The sequence below is a fragment of the Barbus barbus genome (assembly GCF_936440315.1).
Source record: "Barbus barbus genome assembly, chromosome: 11".
NCBI lineage: Eukaryota > Metazoa > Chordata > Actinopteri > Cypriniformes > Cyprinidae > Barbus > Barbus barbus.
In genome coordinates, this window is record NC_136739.1 from 14,473,473 (window position 1) to 14,500,325 (window position 26,853).

The following is a 26,853-nucleotide window of genomic DNA, read 5'->3' on the forward strand; positions in this document are numbered from 1 at the left end:
TGGATCCACTACAGTTTGCATACAGGCATAACCGCTCCACGGAGGATGCCATCTCACACCTCCTCCACACCACAACAAGTCACCTGGACTGCAGAAAAGGGAATTATGTAAAAATGCTGTTTGTGGACTACAGTTCAGCGTTTAACACCATAATTCCCTCCACACTCACCTCCAAGTTGGAGGTCCTTGGTCTCAGCACATACTTGTGCCAATGGATCTCCAGCTTCCTGAAGGACAGACAGCAAGCCGTACGGATGGGTAAACACACCTCATCCTCCATCACCCTAAGTACTGGAGCCCCTCAAGGTTGTGTTCTGAGCCCCCTGCTGTACTCACTGTACACTTATGACTGTGTGGCCACTTCCAACTCCACCACCATCATCAAGTTTGCTGACGACACGGTTGTGTTGGGCCTGATCTCAGACAATGACGAGACGGCCTACATACAGGAGATTAAGAACCTGGAGAGTTGGTGCCAGGTGAATAGTCTACACCTGAACATCAGCAAAACTAAGGAGCTGATAGTGGACTTCAGTACAAAGCAGGAGCGGTCATACCAGCCGATCACGATCAGCGGGACTCCAGTGGAGAGAGTGGACAGCTTCAGATACCTGGGTGTTCACATCACGCAGGACTTGACTTGGTCCTGTCATACCAGCACCCTGGTGAAGAAGGCCAGGCAGCGTCTGTACCATCTGAGACGCTTAAGGGACTTTAGACTTCCCTCTCGGGTGCTTAAGACTTTTTACACCTGCACCATCGAGAGCGTCCTGACAGGCAGCATCACTTCCTGGTTCGGGAACTGCACTATGCAGGACAGACGAGCCCTACAGAGGGTGGTGCGTTCAGCGGAACGTACCATTCACACCGAGCTCCCTGACCTGCAGGACATCTACAGCAAGCGGTGCCTGACCAGGGCCAGGAAGATAGTGAAGGACCTCAGCCATCCCAACAATGGACTCTTTTCTCTGCTGCGTTCAGGGAGGCGCTTCCGCTCCATGAAGGCGAACACAGAGAGAATGAGGAGGAGCTTCTTCCCGCAGGCCATTCAGAGTCTTAACCTCTCTCCACTCTAAGCACATCACCCCACACTTCCACTTTGCACATTTTCATTACAATCTGCACTAATTTGTAGAAGGTCACGTAAGGATAAATACCATTTGTCTTTAGTATTCCTTTTACTCACTTATACACTTTACTGCACAGCACACGGACACTTTATCACTGACATACACTTTACTTTTTATAGAATCTATAAAGAATCATATTCTATTTTTATTCTTATCTATTTTTATTCGCATATCTATTTGTTATTTTATTTTATTGCTAGTTTATTTCTATATATATATGTTTACTGTACTTTTTCTATTTGTATTTTTGTAAACTTGAGGTTTTTCTTAATTTTGTTGGACAATTTGATGGACAGTCGTACAATACATTTCACTACATGTCGTACTATGTATGTATATGTATGTGACAAATAAAATTTGAATTTGAATTTGAGCTATAAAGGAAACATTGTTTTGCAAGATGAGTGGTCAGTTATACAGCTCTGCTATGGACAAAAGTCATTATTCAGAGATATTATGCTGTTTTGTTTTTTTAGGTTTCGGTTATATGGATTTTCAGGAATTAATTGCTTTTAAAAGTGTTTCTGGCTTGCCCACAGGGATGAAAAAACATTCTGATGACTCAATTACCCTTTACACAATAACCAGATCAGTACTGCAAATCAATGCCATCAATTGCAGAAAGAATTGCAATTACAGATGTTCTTTGAGGTAATTTGCGCCATCAGTAGAGCTAAAACTAAATTATATGTCCTCTTAATTCAGAATTAAAATATGTAAAATCGCCCTGATCGTGTCTGTGAAGCACCTAATGCCTGTGGAATATCTGAGAGCATCTCCGCACTTTTTTCGGTATTTGCCTGTGCCAAACTATTACATCACAACGTCATTCTAATTTTCTGAACTAAGTTACTGTTTCCAACTTTATCGGCAGCTCTGTGGTGTATGTTACCGTAATGTGTGATTTCCAACTGATATGACTTCATATAAGCGTAGAATTGCTTCACGTTACAAACTGCAACTGCAACTTCTACTTCTGTTTGTTGCGTTCTCTCCAGCCGTATGAGCGACGCCAGCGCACTGCTGCTGCTATATAGCTCTCTAAAAATAGCTCACCTTTCACTGCCTTCTACGGCCCGATTGACAAGTGTCATGAGCCAATCGCGCAAGAATATTCTAATTTTACTCCGCCTATTTGGCCATTTAAGCACCGCCTTACTGGATGCCAGTGAGATCATCAACCCTATTTACCGTATATGGTCACGCACGGAATTGATTGACAACAAACCACGCCCCCTCAGTTCCCTTGGCTTCCTCTCGCTTGAGAGACTGCGAGCCCAGCGACTTGCCTTGGTGATCCACGGCATTCAAGAGAAAGGCTACCTGGAATTTATAGCGCAAAACAGACAGAGGCAATGCGGAAATAGGTGGACAGTTCATGTCACCGAGTTTGCATCCCACTCCCAGGCTGAGGATCTGAGAGTTCGCGGGGATTGCAATTAAGTGACAAGAATTATATTAATTTTCCTTCCTTTTCTCAGCACTTAAAATTACCATCTTTAAACTACACTTCGCGGAGGATTTGAAGCATTCTTTTGCATTTGACATTGGGCTGAGAAGAAAACAAATTATACCTGAGGATCAAAGCAACACTTTTTTTCTTGTGAGCATCAACATGGACGTGTTGGCGAATTACAGTATTTTTCAGGAACTTCAGCTGGTGCACGACACGGGCTACTTCTCGGCGATGCCGTCGTTGGAGGAGAATTGGCAGCAGGTGAGAGAGTTTGCGCGTAACTACTTGCACTGTTAGTTCGCATACATAAACCGTGCGTAAATGCGCACATGTATCTAATGGCAACATTCACAACTTCACAGTGCGCGCTTATGCCCAATCATGCTGTTTTCCTTGTCCAAATTATTCCGCGTAGTGGTTTTTAGTGATGCAAGTGCTGTTTTGCTTCTCTCCGGTCTTTTTATTTAACCGAGCGAAAGTGATCATTAGTTTGAAGAATAATCTAAAATATGCTTTAAGGAGTGAAATGCATATTTACTACACTCCGCTGTACACTCATGTGCATTATATGCTACTTCTAACTGGAACTGACTGAATGCCGTTTTGTTAAGGCTAACATAATGTGGCCAGAAAAAAATAATAATAAAGGCTTGGCTAACAATAAGCGACTTGTTGTTAAATTATGCATTCGCATCTGTCAGATTACTTCGTGTTTTTCTGCCCGACGATATCAAGAGCAGTTCCCGATCGTCATGTATAATGTATTACCTCCGCCGCGAGGGTGCGCGCGTGAGTGAATGTGAGGAGAATGCATCCCTCTGCCTCTGAGAGCTGGTGTGCATCTGTATGACAATTTGCTGACTCTTTTAGTGGTAGAGATAATCAATGATAATAGTAGTGTTTTACATTTTTATGACATCCCACTTAAGCCTTCTGGACGATTTGGAAGTGATGCACATATGTGCAAATTGGGAAATATCTATCATGGTCATGATTTTAAGTGTTGTGGTCTTTATATGATCAATGCAAATAAATTCCTTGATGTTCTTGGGCAATAATTGCTTTAGTAGCCAAATACAGCAATAATAGCAACAGGGTTTGGAAGTTCTGTCAATTAAACCGCAGCAATTTAATGCCAAGATTTATGGTTGGAGGTAAGAAGGACATCTGGTAATCAATGTGACAACGGACGCCTCTGCACGCATGCACCGGCTGTCTTCAGCTCATTGCAATTCCATGTGCTCAACTGCAGGGAAATGCAGCGAGCGGTTATTTATCGCTGGTGTGTGAACTTGAAACAGATCTACCCCCACTGGCAATTCAACTGGCACTTCTACACCAACACAAATATTATCTGGTAGCAAATGCAAATACAGACATATTGGCATGAGTATAGAAGGAAAATGCAGATCTGGCGATCTCATCTTGATGATTAGAACAGTAATATGTCATGCAGGAAGACAGACAGGTCTGGTTCATCAGCTAATTCTGGCATTAATTAACTTAAAGCATCATGGTTATATCAAACAATGGCTCTTGTGTGCAGGGGCATTAATTCCCTTTGGTGTGTCGTGAACTGGCTGTCCAAGCACAAATGGATCACAATTTTTACACTACAGTTTTACACTTCTTTGCTTCTTTTATATATTTATATATATATATATATATATATATATATATATATATATATATATATATATATATTATTTTACTCCTACTGCTCTAAGAAGTGAAACAAAGAGAGAGAGACAGAATTAGAATTAAGATTAGTTTACCAGCCTAATTATGACTTGAAAGAAAACAAGCTGTTGTGAGCTTGTACAACCTGCAGATGTGTTCATATGCCACTGGCAAATACAGTTTAAAGACAGCAGAGAGAGTATCAGCTCACGTTAGAAGAGGAGGGGAACAACCACATGGAAACGAAAAAAAAAAAAAAGTTGAATTTATGACAAGAAAGTGAGCATGAAAAGAAAAAAGGCTGTAGACAGGTAAATGTAAAGGTTGTTTTCTTTGAGTGACATCACAGTTAAAGTTTGATGCTTTTACAGGTTGGGATGGTTTTAACGTGTAGCCCTAGATCTGCCAGTGCAAGGTAAACAGCACCCTTTGAGCGGGAGACAAGATGGATAGCTGTGCTCGGCCCTTTGCGAGAGGAGCATGAATCAGACCTTAATGGATGCGATATGGGTGAATTGAGTTTCAGAGCTCAGGCTGAGACCAGGGATGGGGTGCAGCGGCCATGGAGGGGAGGGTGATGGAGGTGATGTGCTCAGGGATGACGAGGGGTTGTCCGTCGAACGTGATGAAGTCCTCCCGGGCCTGACGTGCACTGCATCCATTCCCCACAAGGGACGCCGGCTGGTGGCACCGTCTCCCCCAACTTAAACAAAGACGCTATCTCTCACTGTCAAGACGAGACCCAGAAGAGAGAGAAAAGAACACAGAGGGAAAAGACAGAGCGGGCGGCTCGCTGTAATCACAGCTCTCCAACCTTTCTTGGGGCCGAGAAGGGAGGGATTATTTCGGCGGTGACCCGCAAGTGAGGTTAATTCAAAGAGCGGCTGTTTGTGCAACAAGAGAGCCCCTGTTGGCTCTCACCCCCCTCCCAAAGCAGTGCCACCCAGTACGACTCTCAGAGCTCCTCACTGGAGGCTGGAAGAGCAGGTGGAGTGGCTTGGGGAATGAGGCAGAGGCAGTAAACAACACCATTAGAGGCAGTCAAGGCAGCTTGGCCAATTAGTAAGGATCACCTAAGAGACGGGTTGGGGGGCTGAGTCTGTTTGTCTGCATCCATCCATCTGTCCTCCATCAGCTAGTGCACCACGTGGGCGCCTTTGTTGGTGTGTCGTCCTCTGACAAGCAGGCCTTTTTGTGGGTCACAGCGAAAATGGGTCACTCTCTGTCTCTTTGTCTACAAAGTCTGGCAGACCTGTCCTTACAGCACTCTTCTCCTCGTCGTCAAGTGTTTTATTTAAAAAGTTTCCATCAGCAGCAGTAATTCCAAATGACTTTGTTCTAATTTCAGAATCAAGGTTTGATTGATTTGGACCTATCTCAAACCTCTTATAGGACTACTACTGTAAGCATTGCGGTCCGAACCCATGAGACCTAGTTGTCCTGACAATCGCAGCACAACTTTAAACCTACCCTTTTTTCCCCATGTTCTATCAATAGCTTTAATGCTAAAAGGTTGAGAAATATAATCTGAGATGTGGTGAACTTCTCAATGCTCACTGGCAGCTGGAGGGCAGTCGACTAACCCACAGAAACACATCACAGTCAGTAGAACTGGAACACGTCTGAGCAGGGTCATGTAAGCCCCAGAGACTAGCAGACAAGGCAACAACTATCTGAGGCGAAGGCGGTGCAAACGTTGAGCTCGGTCTGTCCCAGAGAAGCCCAGTTTGACAAGATAATGAATCGCACTGCTTGCATATTCTGTGCTGTGAGTTTTTGCATTTCACAGCTCAGTAACTTTTTGAAACAAAGGGCTGGATAGTTGGGTCAGTGGATGGAGGCTGGGAAAGAGGTGGTGTATCTACATAATACCATTAAAAATGCATTTCCATTGAGCTGGGCTACGTCATTGCTCCTGTGGAGGTTCCACACCGGGCCTGCAGGAGCCCACCATCTTCACTAGCTTGCCCCTATGCTTTCTTGCTAATTTTTCCCTGCAGCCTATGGTGCAGGCAGTTGGCCATCCATCCCTTTATCGCATTCCTTCACTGTCCACATTGAGCTCGCTCCAGCAGAAGGCATCCAAGCTTTCTCTGGGCAGTGAACACTGAAATGTGCATTATATAATACCCTGAGGAACACAGCTGCTTTCTCACAGTATATCTTCTGACAGCACAGAGGATTTTCAAGCCCCTTTTCAGGTCTATTTCTGCAATTAGTAAAGCTCCAGGACACCAAAGTAATGGGCAAACACATTACCTTGTTGACGGCACCAAAGAAAACTCCCCTGAAGTTGTGGAGTGAGTGGTAATATTGGGATGTCTTCAGAGACCAAGATACTGTACTAAGCTCCTCCTTATCTCCTGGGAGACTTGCAGGTCCAGGCAAAGAAGGTTTCTTTTACTCCCTCAAAGCTTTGTTCTTTCTGCAACAACCTAAATTTTGTCAGTGGTGAAGTTCTCACTTGCTGACCTTACTCTGAAGAAACCACCTTGACATTCAATCTCAAATCTGTTCGACCGGCCCCACTTTGAAGTGTTAACAGGTCTATCAGTACATGCTGATGCTCAGGCATTTGTTGAAATATACGGACTCCCATGTCAAGATAAATAAGCTGTTACAAAGTTATCTTAAGAAGATATGCAGTGCATCTGTGGAGGCTTGACTACTTTGACACCTCCCTTCCCAATCCTACAGCTTTAACCTCAGTGGCCCCTGCCGAACCAGTTAACAGGCTCCATTAGTCACTATGTTGGCGGTACATACTTTTGACCCACAATGGAAAGTACCTGTCACTCTTTATGATCCTATTACCGATTTGAACTTTTTAAAACTTAATTGATCTCGTCAGCTGTTTGGTTTCCACTGGATTATTGACTGTCTGTCCCATATAATGGCAGGGATCAGCGAGCAGACAGACACTCATAAGTCACCACAGTGTTGTTATCAGTGTAACATCATAAACCAACCTATTGTTCTGGGCATTTCCTGTACGCTGCCCCTACCAGTGACTAGACAGGTCAAAATCAAGTGCTGTCTGGGTTTAGTATACACTTTGAATCACTGTCAAGTCATCGTCTGAGATTACAAAAGAGCTGTCTATTTTTCTTCTTCCCGCCTACCTACTGTATATCTCTCTTGTGATTTAGATTTTGTGATGTGCAGTTGTTGGGAGTAAGTGCATTTACATGCACTTTGAACATTTTATTTCAGTCGGACTAAAGCAATAATATGTCTTTTAAAAATGTTATGTCAATGTTTAGTCACTAAAATTAGATATTAATCATATTAGCATATTCGATTTTTGGACTTTTAACAGACCTGGTTAATGTGATTATATATGTTTCATTCCAGCATGTATACCCATTTATCTACTACAATTTGCCTTAGCTTTGTGCAGTTGCTCCAAAGGTGCAACGTGTATTTAATTCTTTAAATATTTGGTTACACATTGTGTCATGTATACTTGGACCGACAGATAAAAAAATACACGACCACTACTTGAATACAAAGAACAAAACAAAAACACTGTAGCTCAAATACAACTGTGCAAATATTCTTAGTAACTACAACAAAAGCAGAGCCCCAGACACAGCAGATCACTCAGCCCCCAGACAGCTGACAGTAATTAGGCAGTAGTGAGGGGGCAGCAGGGTCTTTCATGTATAGGGCTGAACCAGGTCTCACTTTGATGTGGGGACCTTTCAGTCACATTCTCCTGTTACGTTTGAGTAAAGTTCATACTAAGGCTTTAACACAGGCTGTTTCTGAAGCAACACATCAATTTAATGTTGAATTCCATCTCTTTGTTCAAATAAAGCTGTAACCACAAGCTTCCATGACAGGTCTGAGCAACCTAATAAACAACTAGCTGTGGAAATTATACAGGAAAAATGCAGTACCTGAACTAACTATTATTCTGTGATTTTGAGTTACAACATTAAAGTGAAATGCCTTTACAAGATCATTAGCATGTGAAGCGCAGCCCTAGCTCATCCTCATACACACTATGTGCTGTATACCAAATATCGTACACCATGAAATTTTGCAATTGCTCTATAATTTATTCTCAGCGATAGAGGTAGATCAAAGACGGCATCAAACTGGCAGTTGGTAGGTTTTTGAACAGTCAAACAGAGGTTTGGTGAAATGAGAAAGTGGGGGATAATTGGCATCTCCAGAGAACACAACCTACAACAAAGTCAAAGGCTGAAAAAAAAAATATATATAATAATGTCATGTTTAAAAAAAGTCCCTAAATATTAAAAGAAAAAAAAGTGATATTATGGGATGATTTTCCATTACAAAGACTTTAAAATGTCACAAGAGAAGAAACTGCGGTATTCTTTGCAAACACACCATGGTATAAAACAGAAGTGTATAGAAGATGTGCCGCACGCGAAAACAGTCAGGAACATTAAACAGGTGAGGAAATGTGTGAAAATAAGGGTTCAAAAGTGATCACTATTATAAGCTATGGAAGTTGAATATTAAGCTTGTGACTACATTTCAAGGAAGCACTGTAGTTTGAGCCAAATATATCACCTCAACAGCCAAAAATAGTGTATTACTTATGAGATCATGAAAGTGAATGTAATGAGAAACACTGATTTGCTGAGCAATGTCGTGATTATGTTAAAGCCTATCCGTTTCCAGTAAGCACTGGAAGTGATCTCACTCTCGATCTGGCCACGCAAGCTTTGAAGCACTAATGGCTATGCTTATCTTCACCGAGGGTGTCTGTTGTTTGTCTAACAGTGTCTCACCTACAATACGCAGCTGTGAGCACAAGAAAATGTGGTTGCATATGCTGCCTAAGGAACTGCAGAAGATTCACAGAATTCCACAGATGCATTTCCACAGGAAACACTTGTATAGAACCAATTCTTTCTGGGGTATAAGGTTGTGGTTATTTGACCCAATGGTAGCACATGCTAAACTGAATATACCTACCCTCATCCACGCATTCAGTTTGCAGACAGGGGCCGATGTGCTAATTATCCCCACGCCTGTGAGTGATTGCTGATGGAGGCGGTCTTTTTATGTAGGGATCAAGAGCTTTTCAGGGGAAATGATTGAGGAGCTGTTGGATGGTAAGGATGGTGAGGGCCATTTGTCTGCCATCTTCTCGAGAGCCTATCAGCCCATGGAGACAAGAAGCAGTTCTAGGATGGACAGAAAGAAAAAGACAGAGAAAGATGAGTGTTTGGAATGCATCTTTATGCATGAGGCCTGTCGTCCCCCTTGGTCTCGATGGAGAGGCAGTTTAGCCACTCAAGGATTTGATTAACAGGCTGAGAGGAACCAGCCATTTTTCTCTAAGTGCACACACACGCATACAAACTCCGACTAACAGCCTGATGATATCTCTCACACCACCCTGAAAAAAACTCAATACTTGAAAAATCAATACTTCCTCATTGCAAATGGTACCTCAATGCTATTTGAGACTGCAGCACTCAGTATTCTGCAAATGTGAGAGTTACATAAACCAGGAGGGCATTTTATATGAATAATAAATATGGTATTTTGTGTATTCCTAACCAGCTATAAGTAGCCCTGCAGAATGTCAAGGTAAAAATAAAGAAATGGAGAGAGGAAAGAGCCGGAGAGGAAGGCAGAGGAGAGAAATGAAGGATGTCTCTCATGTTTATTCAAGTGCTCTTGACGTGAGATGCGGTGCTGATGGTCCTGCACTCTATCCTCTTTTGGCCTTCTGGAAATTCCCTGCACTGACACTGTCCAGATGGAAATGCGCATACGGCAAATCCAAGACTGCTGTTAGCCTGTCTAATGTTCATAATGACAAATTCAAGCCACGTCACCTTGTTTGACATCACAACACTAAAATGTACACAGCCCACTCTCATCACAGTTCTTTGTATCTAGATATCTTTCCATCAATAGGAAATTGTCATGTTTTGCATGCAAATGTTGTAGCAACACTACTGGCAAATCTGATTCAATGCATTTCCTCTAGAGGAATTTGGAGTCTTTTGTCTAGTGGAGATTGGGATTTCAGATTGGGTTTCAGAGTGGCAGGAAGCTCAGGTCTGAATCACACAACACCTGCTGTCAAGCTGCCAAACAAGAGTAGTGAGCTCATTGTTTGTTTTGGTGTTGGTGACATACAATGAATAAGGACAGGTCACAAGGACCATTCGAACACAAAGACCAACAACAGGTACTTTTCCACCAGGTATAAAATGCCTTTAGGGTATGTTTTGTGACCTTGAAACAACTTGAAGTAAAAATTTGTATATGAATGAACATTGGCTGGGCTTGTTGACAATGAGCTGTTTGAATTAAAACTAAAGTGCAAAGGGACAGAATTGGGTTTTTATTAATATAATTTTGATACAAAGATTAATCATACTGTTTAATTAGCATACTTACCAGCTGAAGCATACTTGTTTGGCCCTTTGCAGATCTGTGGAAGCAGCATCACATACACAATAGTAACATGTAGACGTTTTGCAATACTGATATCTATTAATAAAATATTATGAATTTGGAACAATGGACTCCATGCTAAAAGGTCTCATATGTGTAGATTATTCATATAATTCTCCACTAAATACAGTTTTTCTGACTCAAAAGGAGTCTATACTCACTATTAGGGCAAACAGAATAATAATCAGTTTTTGTCTGCTTTCTTTCATGCACATAAACAAAGCTGATGTAGACGTATCAGCATGGGCGCTGTTAGATATGCAGAAGTCTTAAGTCAAAAAGACATTGAAGTTGCCAACAGATATTTTACATAAAACATGGAAAATATACATTTGAATAAGATACAGATTACAGTTTGAGAACCTATCATACCCAGTTTGCCTTTTTACATTGGACTGAACTATATTGTTTGTGTATTGTGTCAGGACTAAAAAATATATATATATATATATATATATATATATATATATTCAAGATTCAATGAGGGTAAAAACATATATAAAAACAATAGCAGTCAATAGAAAGTTCCCACTATGATAGAAAAACTAACATCTGTGTGCATGTGCTTATTTGCATATCATCTCTCTCTGATGGCCACATGACCTGGCGTCACTCCAGCCTCCAGTCTGTACTTGCTCATTCTTTTCATCCTCTTGATCATTCTTTCTTGCTCTCTCAACCAGTTTGACCCTGTTCGCATTGACCTTTTAGAGTACAGCCAATGATTACCGTACAATATGCATGATGTGGGCTGTTCCAGTGCAAAAAACAAAACAAGATCTTACGCGTATCTAAATACAGTGTACGCCACAAAATAAAAGGTATATCATTACATACATGGAACAATCATCATATTATGTACTTATGTACCAAATAATGAATATTATTAAAATAGTAAAGCAGTATAACTGCATCTCTGTGATGCTATCTATTCATGTAGAGGTCAAAGCAGGTGTATGGCACTTATGTTGAGAGGTGTGCAGGCAGCGTTGGTGTACATCACCCTCACAGAGCCCTCCACCTAACTAACAGCTCTGCTCAGTAATTACATGGGGAGAAAATAAAAAGGGCAGATGCCCCCCTGGCACCAGGCACAGGACCGGTGTGTGCTCAACCTGGTGGTGTGGAAGAGCATACAAGCCCGAATCTTTGCTCCAGCGAGCAGAGAAGCTTGACGCAAATACACTGAGTTTGAGCACAGTTCAGAAAGCAGGACCGCCCCATCAAGCACAAACAGAGAATGTTAGCGGTTCCTCTCCAAGAAAGCGAGTTTCTAAGTGCGTATTACCACTTCCTCCCCATCCACTGCCAATTCAGTGGAGGAAACCAAGCTCTTGTTTACCGACAGGATTCTTCACTATCACCCCCCCAGCCCGCAGGACCCCTTTCCTTCCCCATGCCCCGAAAGTCACTCGCTCCACATGGACAACTGCCAACATCCTCTCCATTCATCAGCCCAACAGCCTTACTGTTACAGTTACACTGGTTACAGCCCCTGGTGATGGTTGCTAAGCTGGTGCAAGCGCCGTATTGTGTAAGCTTTATTTTAAGCCTTTTATTTTAGGCAGGCCAGACCCTCTGTAAATTGTGCCAGGTGCCATACTGTATACCTGATATAGCTCTGGTTAAGGATCTGCAGGCACTGCTGTCTCTCCTTGAGGCTGCTCCGAGCTGCTCTGCTGTGAGACCCACCTGTTCACTATCGCTGACACACATTTTTCATCAAACTCAGATAAAGCTGAATCCTATGGAAGCGGAGTAAAACTAAAATGGTAGCTAACAAGAAAAAGTCAAATTATGAGATATAAAGTCATAATTGCGAAACATATTGTAAGAAATAGTATTGCAACATATAAAGACAAGTCAGAGAATGCTGAGTCGCAATTAGGAAATATACACTACCATTCAAAAACTGGGGTAAGTTTCTATTTTCATTTTTTCCTTTCTTTTTTCCCCTTTTTTAAATTAAGACTTCGATTCAGCAAAGATGCTGAAAACTAATAGTAAATACTCAAAAACATTAAGCAACTGTTTTCAACATTGATAATAATGTTTCTTGAGCACCAAATCAACATATTAGAATGAATTCTAAAGGATCTTGTGACACTAAAGACGGCAGCAATTCAACCATCACAGAAATAAATTTATATGTGTGTGTGTGTGTGTGTGTGTGTGTGTGTGTGTGTGTGTGTGCACCTGGTATTCATCACGTCCTGGGGACCAAATGTCCCCACAAGGATAGTAATACCAGTAAATCTTAATCTTGTGGGGACATTTTTTGGTCCCCATGAGGAAACAAGCTTATAAATCATACAGCATAAAGTTTTTTGAAAATCTAAAAATGCAGCATGTTTCCTGTGAGGGCTAAGTTTAGGTGTAGGGTTGGTGTAGGGCAATAGCACATACAGATTGTACAGTATAAAAACCATTAAGCCTATGGGATGTCCCCATAAAACATGGAAACCCAACATGTGTGTGTGTGTGTGTGTGTGTGTGTGTATGTATGTATGTATGTATGTATATATAAATATATATATATATATAAATATATTGGTGATGGCGCAGTGGATAAGACACATGCCTTTGGTGTGAGAGTCCCGGGTTCGAATCCACTGTGAGACACCAATGTGTCCCTGAGCAAGACACTTAACCCCTAGTTGCTCCAGAGGTGTGCGACCTCTGACATATATAGCAATTGTAAGTCGCTTTGGATAAAAGCGTCAGCTAAATGAATAAATGAAATGAAAATGAAAAAAAAAAAAAAAAAAAAAATATATATATATAGTGCCCTCCAAAAGTATTGGAACAGTAAAGACAAAATTGCTCTGTTGGTTGTGGAGTCAAAACATTTACAAATATGATTAAAAGAAGAATATGAGACAAAACTACAGAATGTCACATTTTATTATTGGGTGATTCAACACATAGATGTTTTACCAGCTAAGAAGTTCAGCACTTTTAGAGTTTCATCTGATGTGAGCATAAGTATTGGAACAGTTGTCTCACAGCTCTTTCTAAGTGATCAGCTGTGTCCTGTTGCATTAATTCTTCAGATATTAAAAGCAGGGAATGTGTCGTCTCAGTTATATCCATTACTTCTGTATTCTGAATCTTGCATTTGATCATGACACACACAAACCAGGATGAAGACGAGGGAGCTGACTTTGAGAGAAAAGCAAGCAATTTGGATGCTAAAAGAAAAGAGGAAGTCAGTTAGAGCTCTAGCAAAAACAAAGGGCATGGAGAAATCAAGAGTTTGGAAACCACCAGTGACACCAGCAACCAACAATGAGCTGATCGGCTGAGAAAACAACAGCAGTTGATGACAGACAAATCATAAAAGCTGTGAAAAAGAACCCTAAAAGACGTGTCTGTAAAATCACCAACAACTTCCAGAAAGCTGGGGTGATGCTCTGACAATCTACTGTCCTCAGGAGACTTTGATGAGACCAAGAGTCTGGTGATGTCTATGGGTCACAGACTCACTGCTGTGATTGTGTGCAAGGGATCTGCAACTAAATTATAGCTTTTAATCTTTTATATCTGCCTTATGTTCAACTGCCCCAATACTTATGCTCACATCAATGAGTGGGATGAACTCTAAAAGTGCTGTTCTTTTTATTTGGTAAAACATATATGTGTTGAAACGGCTAATAATAAAATGTGACATTCTGTTTTGTCTCATATTCATCTTTTAATCATATTTGCAAATGTCTTGACTCCACAGCCAACAGAGCAATTTTGTCTTTACTGTTCCAATACTTATGGAGTGCACTGTATGTATATGTGTATATATATATATATATATATATATATATATATTTGTGTGTGTGTGTGTGTGTGTGTGTGTGTGTGTATATATATATATATATATATATATATATATATAAACATAAAATATAAAGTAATTATTATAACTTAGTAAAGTTATTCAGGTTTAATAATATTTCACAATATTACTTTTTACTGCTTTCAAATAAATGCAGCCTGGCTATATAGGGCTAAAAACTTAACTTTTGGACAGGCAGAAATGGGTTTCCATAGAATCCATATATTCTGTATTCATTAAATACTTAAATTTACTACATCAATGTCTTGCAAAATAACTTAGGTGTTTAAATAAAAGTCTTGCTCATCTTGAAAAGTGTTGTATGTTTTTAAGCAGCAGAAACTTTGCATTTCTTTGCAATTTGGAGCTGCCCTACAAACACAATAACCTCCCCACCACGTCCACACTAAACTGCACTTTCGTCCTGAAGGTTGTACAATGCGAGTCCTGCTGAATGCTTTTGGGAAGGAGACAGAATAAACGTGCTGCTCTTAGTCCTTCCAGTTTGTTATGGCTCAGTTAAGTAGGTCATGCGCTGAGGACCAGCGACCTTGGAGCATTTGTCCTGCTCATTGAGACATTCAGCCTTCTTTGTTTTGAACAGAGACAGAGAGACCCGCTTTCCACCATTTGCACCCGAGTCTTAATCATCTCATTATAATTTATACAAAAATGGCTATAATATCCATTTTTGTTTGTTTTTTCGGTGGTGTTACCGAGTTCTTTTAGCACTGTTTTCTCAAAGCACACGGATGCTATGACAGTGAAACAGGAGTGCAAAAATGACAGCGATTGTGAGGTGTTTGCAGTCAAGAACGTAAAAAGTCTGCCTTCTCCAAAGGGGAGGCTGAGCCAGTGTACAGCTATGTGGGTCGGCTGCTATTTTAATCTGTAATGTTGCTGGGAATACCTGGGGGAACGGCCTGGCTCTGTTGGAATGGGGGCTTGTCTGTGTGCAAGTGCCAGTTTGCGTGTATACGCATAGGTATGGTGGGTTAGAGAGTGCAGATCGGAAAGGTTGTTTAAAGATTTGCTTTAGTATGAGAGATGCCTACTGGGCACCTCTCGTACCCTCTTAGGTTCAGTGGAGCAGGCAGCGTATATGTGTGCTTTTAGGCATGGGCCACTGCACCAGGGCAAACCCAGCACAGACTAGCAGGCATTGCGCTGGCACTCTCACTCTTACGGTACCCTCCCCCCTCAAGCGATCCTCAGACAGGCCAGTAGCTCAATTCTACATTTTGAGTGCCTGTGACTCATCTCGTGCGCTACAGTATTCAGGATGAGATCACCCAATTTGTAAAATGCAAAGTGCTAAATGCGCTCAACTGCTCTGTAGATTCCAGTAAAATGATGAGGTAATGCCTGAGATCCATCTCAGAGTTTCTACCTCGTCCTAGCAACGATGCTGTCATTGCGTTCGTGACCTTGTGATAATCAGCAAAGGGTTGGGGTATTTTGGCAAGGTGTTGCCGGAGCTCCCGTATGGGGCTCCCCGCAGTGCAGACAGGTGTGACGGCAGCAGGGGTACCTGCCGTTCAGCCGTCCCACCCCGTCTGCGAGCCTGGTGTCTTCAAAAAACCCAACTCCTGGGCGAGCGTGCCAGTCCCGGAGAGGTGTGACTCCGAATGCCCACATACTCCACGCGCACTTGGTCTCCCTCTCCGCAGTTTTTATTGTAGTCAGGAATTAGACTGCAAAGCATTCATCAAGTCCCAGTTAGGTTTACTTTTATGTCACTGTAGCAGTCTTGTCAGATGTTGGTAATTGGGTTCAAAGTGCCATCACAGTAAAAAGCTTTGTGGGAGTGAGTCAGAAGGGGCGGAACCTTGCCGTCTCAGGTGACCTCACTCTCAGCCCAGCTGCTCCAGAGTGCAGGGAGGAGGGAGAAGGTGGTGGATGAGGTCATTCTTTCGCTGGGAGTGTGTGGGCTGGATTTGCGTAGGTGTCTTTGTGTGCGTGTCTGCATGCATGAACGATAGACGCTAGAAGTGATAAGGCTGGAGATTTCTGAGCTTACTTTTTGTGATACTGATAAAACCAAAAAAAAAAAGTAAGAAAAAATGAAATGCTAAACGAAAAGCTTAGGATTTGATATCTGCCAGTAACATGTCCACAATAAAGAAAAGGAAAAATCAAGTTCGGAACACATAGAAATGTGCTCTTTGTATTCATGTTGGTTTCATATTTTTGGAAAAACTTTTAGTTTTGTACAATTTTAAAGAAAGTTTACATTTTAAAATGTCGTGTGGTGTGGCCATCAAGGAAAAAGTGAAAAAAAAAAATTATAACACATTTTGGGGGAGTCACATAACATGACATTTTACAATCTGAACTTATTGTCTTAAATTATTTGACATTTTATTTCATATTTTAATATGATTATATTTAACGTATTTGTGTCTAAAAAAAATCTAAATTAATTTTAATACAGAAATTAAAAATGAGTGTGATACCATTAAGCCAATCAGCTTACAAAGTCAATTTAATATATATATAAATATATATATAAAAACAAGAAAACTATTTTCAACCACACTGAGGGATTTCATCCAGACATTGTTTTATCATGGCAAAAAAAAATTCTCGCCGTCCCCTGCTTGCAGTTTGCTGTTTCATTCTTCACAAAAAAGCTTTTATGCATCAGTTCACGATCAAATGCTCCCTTCCACCTCACTCCATTTATGGCTGACTGGCAGAGTGGCAGGGCTTTGTGTCTGTTGCTAGAGAGATGAGATGAGCTGGGCTGATAGCCACGTGGAGAAAACAGGACAGCCTGCAAGGATTGAGACGTCACAACGCAGTGGCGGTTTGCCATTGCGTATTCAGAGCACGCGCTGGAGCGGTATCAGATCAGAGGTATCGGTGAAGCAGACATCTGATTCGAGGTGTCTATGATCGATGCCAGCGTTTTAAAAGCTACACAAAGCTATTGTTTCATTGTAAATTCTCCCATACGTGTCAGTAATGAGACATCTAGATGGAAAGGACAGTTTCGTTGCTAGCATGAAACAAAGTCGTAGTAGGCTCTCTGAGAGATTGCTTTTGCAACTTTTACTGCAGTCGTCAAAGCTCTAACTCTCCGCTCATGACAGACGACATCCTCATCACTCCGGCTTACATACTTCGGAAGCATCCAGCAAATAGCAATACTGTGATTTTCATAAACATCCCCAGAGATGGGCTTTCAAAGAAAGGATTTATGTTTAACTTCCTGGTGCATGAAAGCGAGAGGAATAGAGACTAGAAAAGAGCAAAATAGTTTGTTGTCCCATAAAATACCAGTTGTGCGAAGTCTGTGTAATTACCACACTGCAGCATAATTATAAAGAGGACAGATGCAGGGATGAAAAAGCCATTTACGTGCACTTAAGTGAGCGATGGCAATTAACTCGGATGCCTATCCCGGCACTGAGAAATTGGGCTGGAAATCCTTGCTGCCAGTTATCACACAAACCAGAAACGACCGGCCTTCTCCTATCTCTTGGAGGTGAGCCTCGCGAACAGGCTCGAGCAAGTCGTTTAATTTTTTTAAGTGGCTTTGCTAATCTGCATTCTTCATTTTGTTTTGGAGCCTTTCGTGCGTGAAAAATCCCCGCAGCACAAAGCCTGGTGGGGGCAGCTGCTGGGTTGGGAGGGGTCTTGAATTCCTGTTATCATAACTGCCTTTGTCCATCACTGCGGCCTGATCCAGGGGCTAAATTGGAGATTGGACAGGTTACCATATCCATTCCCCTCAGGGTAGCGTGCCCGCACTAGTCCACACCGACTCCAGCCAGAAAATTTGTTTGTGCCGATCTTTTTATGTGTGGTTATCGGCAGGATTACAGCCAGAGGATGGAGGCCCAGCAGGGTTACGTAACTTCTCTCTGCTCCAGTCGTAGCTTCTGCAGAAAGGCATGGACCCCTGCATCCCATCTATGCAATTTCCTTTTCCATTTCCTTTCAGCTGGCTGGCCAAGCCGTCGTGCATGCTACTCGCATGGGACGGGAAGCTCAGACAGATGAAGGATTTCCTCTCCACTAGGGCTCCTTGTCAATGCTGTGGCACTCTCCCTGCAGCTCACATCCTGTGGTTTATTACAAAGAATCACCCAGGGTTATATATAGCATGAGGATACACTGACAACCAAGCACGGTGAAGCATGTGGGTTTAACATCATGATGCACCTAAACAAAAATTCTTGGCCGAAAAAAGAAAATTCTGGACACACTGTCGAAACAAAAAAAAACGGAAATTACTAAAATAAAGTCAATTGTTTGTAAAACAAAATTATAGTAAATAATTTTATATATATATATATATATATATATATATATATATATATATATATACTGTATATATATATATATATATATATACTGTATATAAATATATAAGCAAATTTGAATGAATGAGAAATAGCAGCTTTGCCATCACAGGAAACTAATGACATTTTAAAATATATTTCTTCAGTTCTTTTAGACTGTTTTACTGTATTTTTTATCAAATCAATGCAGCCTTAATGAGCATAAGAGATATTTTTCAAAAACATTAATACATTTTACCGACCCCAAACGTTTGAACGGTAATGTAGATGTAAATATTGACTCTTAGTTGAGAGAAGCATACCAATAACCTACAATAATTGTACACAAATATATTCAACATATGGGATTCCTTATCATATATCCTTTTTAACATGTAAAAGATAAGTCACAGTTTCTGATACCATTTTTTTGTCAGAAAATTCATTTTACATTTATACAAGGCTTTTGCAATGCAGCCTGTTTTTGGCAGCACTGCTATTTTTTTTCTTACCAAAGACATTTATCAGTCCATTTATCAGTCCCCACCACTGACTCTGTGGTCAATGAATAAGGTTGGCCTCTTCACTTCTCCCCTGCTGTTCCTTGTCTAGATGTGAATTTCCCATGGTTTTATGCCACACTGCAGAACTTAGAAAGCAGGGAAGCCTGACTGATAGTCCCCACAGTGGGATAGGTGTAATGAGAGCACCTGCTGGGTCCCTGGCTGATGCCTCGTCCTGCAGAGAGAGACAGACAACGTAACACAGTGAACCCAAGGTCCTTGCAATCTGAAGTCATGTGGACTATTGCTTTGCGATGACATAACTGAGAATGAGAGAACACAACCCTTTCACACCAGTGCCAGAGTCATCGCTCCAGGGAAATTTTAATCTTCTCTCCATGTGGCTTCCCACTCGTAATGCACAGCACAGAAGTGCCGATGTGAGAGGTCGATCCGAAAGACAGATCTCTAACGTGAATCATTATACCACTCAAGTATGCTTAATGATTATAACAAACACATCGATCAAGACAAGAATATATGAATGCAATAAGAGCCTTAAATCCAAACAGCTTCCCTCAAGAAGTTTATGTTTAATATGAGGTCAGTAGGAGCTCATTTGCAGGGATTTGTGTGAAATATCATCAAGTTAATGGGCATAATCATTTATAGTGCTTCAAATACATTCCTGTGTTTGTCGCCACAACCAAGATAAGAGACTTTCTTGGTGAAATAAAGAGCCCTCTTTATGTCTCCTAGGGGTATAGACCTTTACCGGTGCCTGATAATGGAACTGCAGCTGAAATTGACTCCCTTGGAGAACTTGGCCTATTAGTCATGTCTTTTGCCTGTTACAGTATGGAATGTAACCAGAGATCTCTATACAATACCCAGAGGGCCATGCATCTTATGAAACAAAACGCCCTCCAACTCAGCCCCCTCTTCCAACTCGCTCCTTGAAGGCCAGCTCTCTTTTGTTTCCTCTTGTTCTCTTTTGTCTCCTTGTGTTGTATCCCCCCCCCCCCACGCATGTGGAATTCTCTTTGCGTTGAGTAATGAAGATTAGCCTGGAGTCCGTCACAATAGAGCCCCCCCCCCCATCACTAGTATCCCTTACTTAGACTCCCCAATCTTATAACAAGCTGTTAACCCCATTTAAAAATGTCCCCTTTCAATCGGCTTGTGATGGGGAATAATCCAGCCCAAGCGATTTAATGAAAATCGCTGTATCCTGATTAGATTACCCCAATGCTGCCAGCCAGTAGCCATTAGCCGACCCCATACACAGATAAACAGCAGCCCGGCTCTGCAAATCCAGTTAAAGGAAGACAGAGAGAGGTTTTCTGAGGCTCAGTTCGCCTCTTACCAGCCTGCAGTCTTACTGCCTTTGTCAGTGGGATTATCCCCCATTTGGCACATCTATGGGGAGGACTCATTCATGTCCTCCTGTTCCCTCTCTATACCCATTATTGCACTTGTCTCATTGCTCTGTCATTCTGCTGAGCATGATCATCTACATCATATCTGTAAGCAAGATTTAAGATTTATGTGATTTGTAAAGAGCATGCATCCATTATGGTAAATTTTAGATGCACTGATATTGAAATTGTGATGAAGATAAGATGATGTTTATTATTCTGTTATTTATGCTCAATAATAATCCAAATATTTAAATCTATACTAGAAGCAAAATTAAAACATTAGATGTGAATGATTATATCTCCCAACAGATTGTGTGTGAATATTTTTATATGGATGGAAAAATTATTTTCTATGTATAGTATAATTTTAATTAGAAAAAGCTCTGCTGTCTAACGTGTAGTACAAAGGGAAAGCGCTCTTAAAGGAATAATTCACCCCAAAATGAAAATTGTGTCATCATTTACGTTCCAAAACTGTATGTTCTTTCTTATGTTGAACACAAAAGATATTTTGAAGAAACAAACAGTTGTTGGTCCCCATTGACTTCCATAGTAAAGAAATACTATGGAAGTCAATGGGGACCATCAACTGTTTGATTACAAGCATTCTTCAAAACATCTTTTTATGTTTAACAAAAGAAAATCATACAGGTTTGGAATGACATAAGGGTGAGTAAATGATGAAAACATTTCAATTTTGGGGTGAACTATCCCTTTAAATGGTTAAATATTTGCCATATTGCTAAAACTTAAACTTAAACATACAAATCTAAAACTTAAAATAAGCAAAAAACCTATTTTCAAAAAACAAAATAATATCCAATATTGGCAAAAAAAATAATAATAATACTTTTGCCTAATATATAATATATTACTTTCCTGATCAAAGATAGTAATGTAAATTTTACTAATATTTCCGACAACCATAGCAAGACATTTTTGTTGTAACTAAACATATTTTTATAGATTATTATTATAAATTTATTAAAAAACAACCAAAAAGCAAGGTCAAATAACCAGATCACAACATTCATACACTTATAGTTAAACATGAATCCATAATCTTTAAAATACCAAGCTTATTTAATCAAATCATACTTTGTCGTTTCACAGACTACACATTGTAACACACAGCACAACAGCAACTTCATCTGTGCGCCTCTCCCCCCTACAAATTCATCAGGTGTTCTTCACTGAGTTCACAAAGAGTTAATAGTGACTTTGTTCATTTGGGAACACGATCAAGGTCGCATTATGCCCTCTACAATCCTGTGCTGATGAAGTTATTGAGAGACGCCATAGTGCCTTTTCTCTTCCTTCACAGCTTTTGTCCCTTCTTTGTGACCTCTGTTACTGAAGTCTCACAATACTTTAAAAGCAAAAGCAGTGTTTGTGTACACAGAAATAGCTCTCAGCAGCCCCATACAAGCACACCCAAAGGCTGATTGGCACCCAAGCCGCCTCTTCCATCTTTAAATGGAGGTATTCATGAGCTGCAGCTGCACCATGTCAGACTTAAAGTCTCCTTGTGCGGCTGGATGCAGATGGAGAAGTCGGCAGACACTTTTCACTGTCAATCCTAAATTATTGAAAGTGTCCTATCAAGTAAAAGCTTTGATGGGGCGAGGCACTGAAGTCTGGCATGCATGGATCTAGCCTAAAAGGATTGTAAAACAACTAAATAAGAACAAGTAGACAACAACAGTCAAATTATTGGCTGATCTATTATCGGCCTGGCCTAGAATGCAGTACCATATGCAATATTTTAGTTAGCTGGTGTTCAAAGAGAGTTTTCACAGGACAAGACTTGAATATATAACTCTATAACCATACAAGTCAATGCTAGCTTGCTGATCTTTGCTGCCAAGTGTGTCATAATTATCACTTCTTTGCTTGTAGTAGCATCCATCTGTGAAGTAATCCTGCCTCTAAGGCTACAGTGCACAGATAATGTTTGGTTGTTATCTTGCATGATTAGCATTGCTCTTTGTTTCGCATTACATGCATGCTCACTCAATGAATTGTGGAGAAATGGGCCATGTGTCTGTAGAGAATAGGCTCAGTGATAATGCCAGTTGTTTTGATGGAGTGGACAGCAACGGGTGCGTATTTCCTGTTCCTGACCTCACAAGTGTTCTTGTCATAATAAAGCTGTCTCAGTTATGTCATGAACCTGATCAGGGCCCTAATCTTCCACCAAGAGCTGTCAACGGGGATAAATTCATCCACAACTAAAGCTAATGAATGCTTGTTATCCCTGCACTCCCCCACTAGACAACGAATCTGCCAAATATTTTTATTAGCTTGTATTTTCTCACCAAATATGGTTAGGTGACTGCAGCAACAATTCGTGATGACCAAAACCCTGCTATTCAGTGCAAAGAAATGTAACTAAATATTTGACCAGCAGATATGTTCACAAGTCTCCAAGTCCAGTTTCAAGTGTTTTCTCAAATCCAAATCTGTCTCAAATCCAAGTTGATTCTCAACTGCAATTACCTTGGGATTTTGGAGGTGGAGAAAATGATAAAACAAGTTTGTTTGTTTTTTCTTCTGATTGATCTGAAATGACAAAAGGACTTTACAAAAATATATATTTAAAATAAATTCTGAAGTTTTGAACTTTCTGTTCATCTCTCTGAAGGATCATGTGACTGAAGGATGGAGTAATGGCTGCTGAAAATTCAGCTTTGAAAATGTGTTTTTTAAATTGTAAATAATATTGTACAACATCACTGTTGTACTATAGCGAGCATAAGAGACAAAATTAAAAAAATATCTAACCAAACCCAAACTTTTGAATGCTAGTGTATATATAGCACACATTATAGCATACATAAAAGAAGAAAAAAAAGAACAACCTGTAAATAAATAAGTAAATAATACACCTGGTAATTGTTTCATGGTATAAATTATGATTTTTTTATTTGTCTAAAATTTGTCTAATATTTAAAAAGGTTTTTATTTAATGAAACATTTGCCTTATTAAGTGAACTATTATTTATAATCTTTTTGTTTCCTTCTGGGGCCTGAAATGGAGGATTTTTGGTCAATATTGATAATTAAACAATATTTTGCTGAATGTGCTGGCACTTTGGCTGGTTTAGGTTTGTCATGGATAAATCAATATGACAATAAAACCGCCAGTAGGTGGCAGCAAGTCCCTGTTTTAAAAAATGTTTTATTGAATCATTCAAATCAAACGATTTGTTCAAAACCGCTGATTCAATTAGAAAATGAAACAAGTGAGTCAATCTGAATGGACCACTGAATCACTGGCTCACTCGATTCATTCAAGGAATGAAACACCGTGTTGCTATGCACTGTGGTATAAAATTAATAGCACATTATTCTGTGCTCGTGCACATGCACTGATGTTCAGAAAAGTACATTGCTTGTGCGGTGAATATAAGAACATAAAAACTCATAAATGGGTATTTTTTCTGTCATAGCTTGAATTATAATGGCATTCTAACTGCATTTTAATAGGCATTATCGCGCAGTGAATGCTTTTGGTTTTGGACTCTCAAGACGTGTTTTTGTTTGTTTTTTGCAAAGTCGGTGACTCGATAATGTCAGCTCTGCTATCGTCTCACAATCCCTTACAGTCACACATACAGCACAAAAACATGTCAGGAGAATGTATTTTTAAATTCTAATAAAGGAAAAATCATACCTTTTCTGTTGTCTTCTTTTTAAAGAACTTCAAAAGTAGTGCTCGAACCATTTTGAGTGAAAAATGATGAAAACTTGCTTCCGCTTGTGCGCATCTTGTTACAGTGAGTTCTAATTGGCCAATCGCCACTATTTAGTTCGTGAATTATCGCAAGTAGAGAATTTTAACGTTATTTGCATGATAGGTTTTACATAATACACATTATTAATCTAAAGGGGATGGTAAAGGGGGATGGTGGTTTTACTGAAGGGTTGCTTTTTGTCATTTTTTTTCAACCAGGGGGATGCCACCCCCCTCCCCCCCAATCCCCCCCTCAATTCGAGCCCTATATATATATCCTCAACCACCACTGGTGTGCAGCATCCACTTGGATGATGCGACGGTAGCCACAGTACAAAGGCGCCAGTGCGCTCACCAGCTACAGGTGGAGAGGAGCGAGAGATAGAGCCAATCAAGTGGTTGGGGATTATTAGGAGGCCATGATTGACCAGGGCCAGTGTAAGCAATTTGGCCAGGACACCGGGGTTACACCCCTACTCTTTACAAGAAGTGCCATGGGATTTTTAATGACAATATAAATACACAATATAAATAATTATAAATAAATATATACAATATATATAAATATAAATATATACAGACACACATATGCATATATATATATATATATATATATATATATTTATGTGTGTGTGTATTTTGATACAAGTTACTTAATCTTAAATGTTTTCCCGGTTACACTTTATTTTAAGGTATCCTCGTTACAGTGTAATTATGCATTTAAGTACTGAATAATATTATACACACACACACATATGGGTATATATGTGTGTGTGATTTGTGTTGTGTACGAGTCACTAATTTAAAGTTTAAGTCGAATCTCAAATAATTTTTTTGGCAATTTGTGTCCGAGTTGCCATTTCTGGTGTCCAGTTACTTGGACATTCTACACTTCAGTGCTTCACCAGACTCTGGTCTCAACGTTTTGGCCCTCACTTGATAATGGAAACAGGAAAATGTGTCTTTCTGATACAGGCAGTGCTCACAATAACGTCCCAAACCAGTGTCCTGCTGTCTTTTCAAATTTCAAAACCCAACAATGTGTCTGCTATGGAAACAGCTGCCAAGCCTGTTGTGCTCATCTCTGGCCGAGTTCCTGTCTGTCTGTTTCCTCTCATTTCCCAGAGGAGCTGGTCTGTGTTTACCAGCTAAAGAGGGACACAGGAGCAGGAACAGCACTGGAGAGGCCCTCTCTCACACAAAGTGCAGCTGCAAAAGCAAGAAGGAAGACTAGGAAGGAAAATGGAGGGCAGGGAAAGGATGAGGATTTCAAAACAAATTTGCAAATCGCATTACACGGTCAACATGTAATTAGCTTTGTGTGTGAGTGTAAATATTGACACACAGTAATGAGTACATGGAGTTTACTCTAATCTGAAACCCAAAGCCAAGCTTAGCCTTTCTAGAGAGCGCTCTGTATGACCATTACGCTCAGCGGCATTATGCTTACATTGTATTTGCATGGTGCTTTTTATGGTTTTCGAGAAGAGGGACAGTGCAAGCACTTAGAAGCAATCTTGTGACAAGTGTCTGATTTCTCAGTGGAGTCACGTAATATTGTTTCTGAACAGATGTGAACATGCTGAGACGAGGGTGAAAAAATTACTCCACAGTAGCGACGAACAGAAGCCACATCAGGAAAACGGCTCCAGACATTACCTTCATCAATATATAATAATCCAAGATTGGAAACATGATAGATATGAGCCAGGCAGATGAATAGAGCATTAAGTAGCACAGATACCACATGTTTTGTTCTGGGTCAAAGAACTGTAATGAGAGGTAAAACGATAATCTCGATTCATGCGGTTCCAGATGATAGTATTAGTACAAGCGTGTTTGACTTCCTAAAATATGACTTTATCCTGGCTGCTCCTGTCAAATTTGTTGTGTGTAAAATAATGTCGGATACAAAATGTTCTGGGCACTGGGACCGGGCCAGTGATTCAATTACTCTAAGTACACATTTGAGCAAGGTCAAGTCCGGTACACAGATATTCAAGACAATAATTTAAACTGCAGCCAACGTCTTCGTATTAGGCGATAGCAGTCATTACATAACCGAGCACTCAGACACACACTCGTTCACAGGTTTGGCAAGCAGACAGGCCACTAGACATAAAGAAAAAAAAACTTGTGCATCTGTCTACAGCAGAGAACCCAGCAGCGAATGCATATACACTCTTTAAATCAGTGGGAGATGTCTTTAAAGTTCAGTCAAAATGTATAAATAGGGCAAGTGAGCATATGCTATGTTCAGTATTGACAAACAGATAAATTATTTTAATAAAATAAATTAAATTAAATTATAAATTAAAAAAAAATACAATTGATATACAAAAATACAAAAAACATT

The 26,853-nt window shown here is 40.3% G+C and overlaps 1 protein-coding gene across 1 annotated transcript in view; it reads left to right on the forward strand.

Annotated features, from left to right (window-relative positions):
• Window positions 1–2,372: 2,372 nt before the first annotated feature.
• Window positions 2,373–26,853, forward strand: part of LOC306877267 (Krueppel-like factor 7) — a 47,041-nt gene continuing 22,560 nt past the window's right edge. The window contains exon 1 of the mRNA XM_079428925.1: window positions 2,373–2,847. Coding sequence (XP_079285051.1) covers window positions 2,746–2,847 — 102 coding nt within the window. The 5' untranslated portion in view covers window positions 2,373–2,745. The remainder of the gene's footprint in view (window positions 2,848–26,853) is intronic.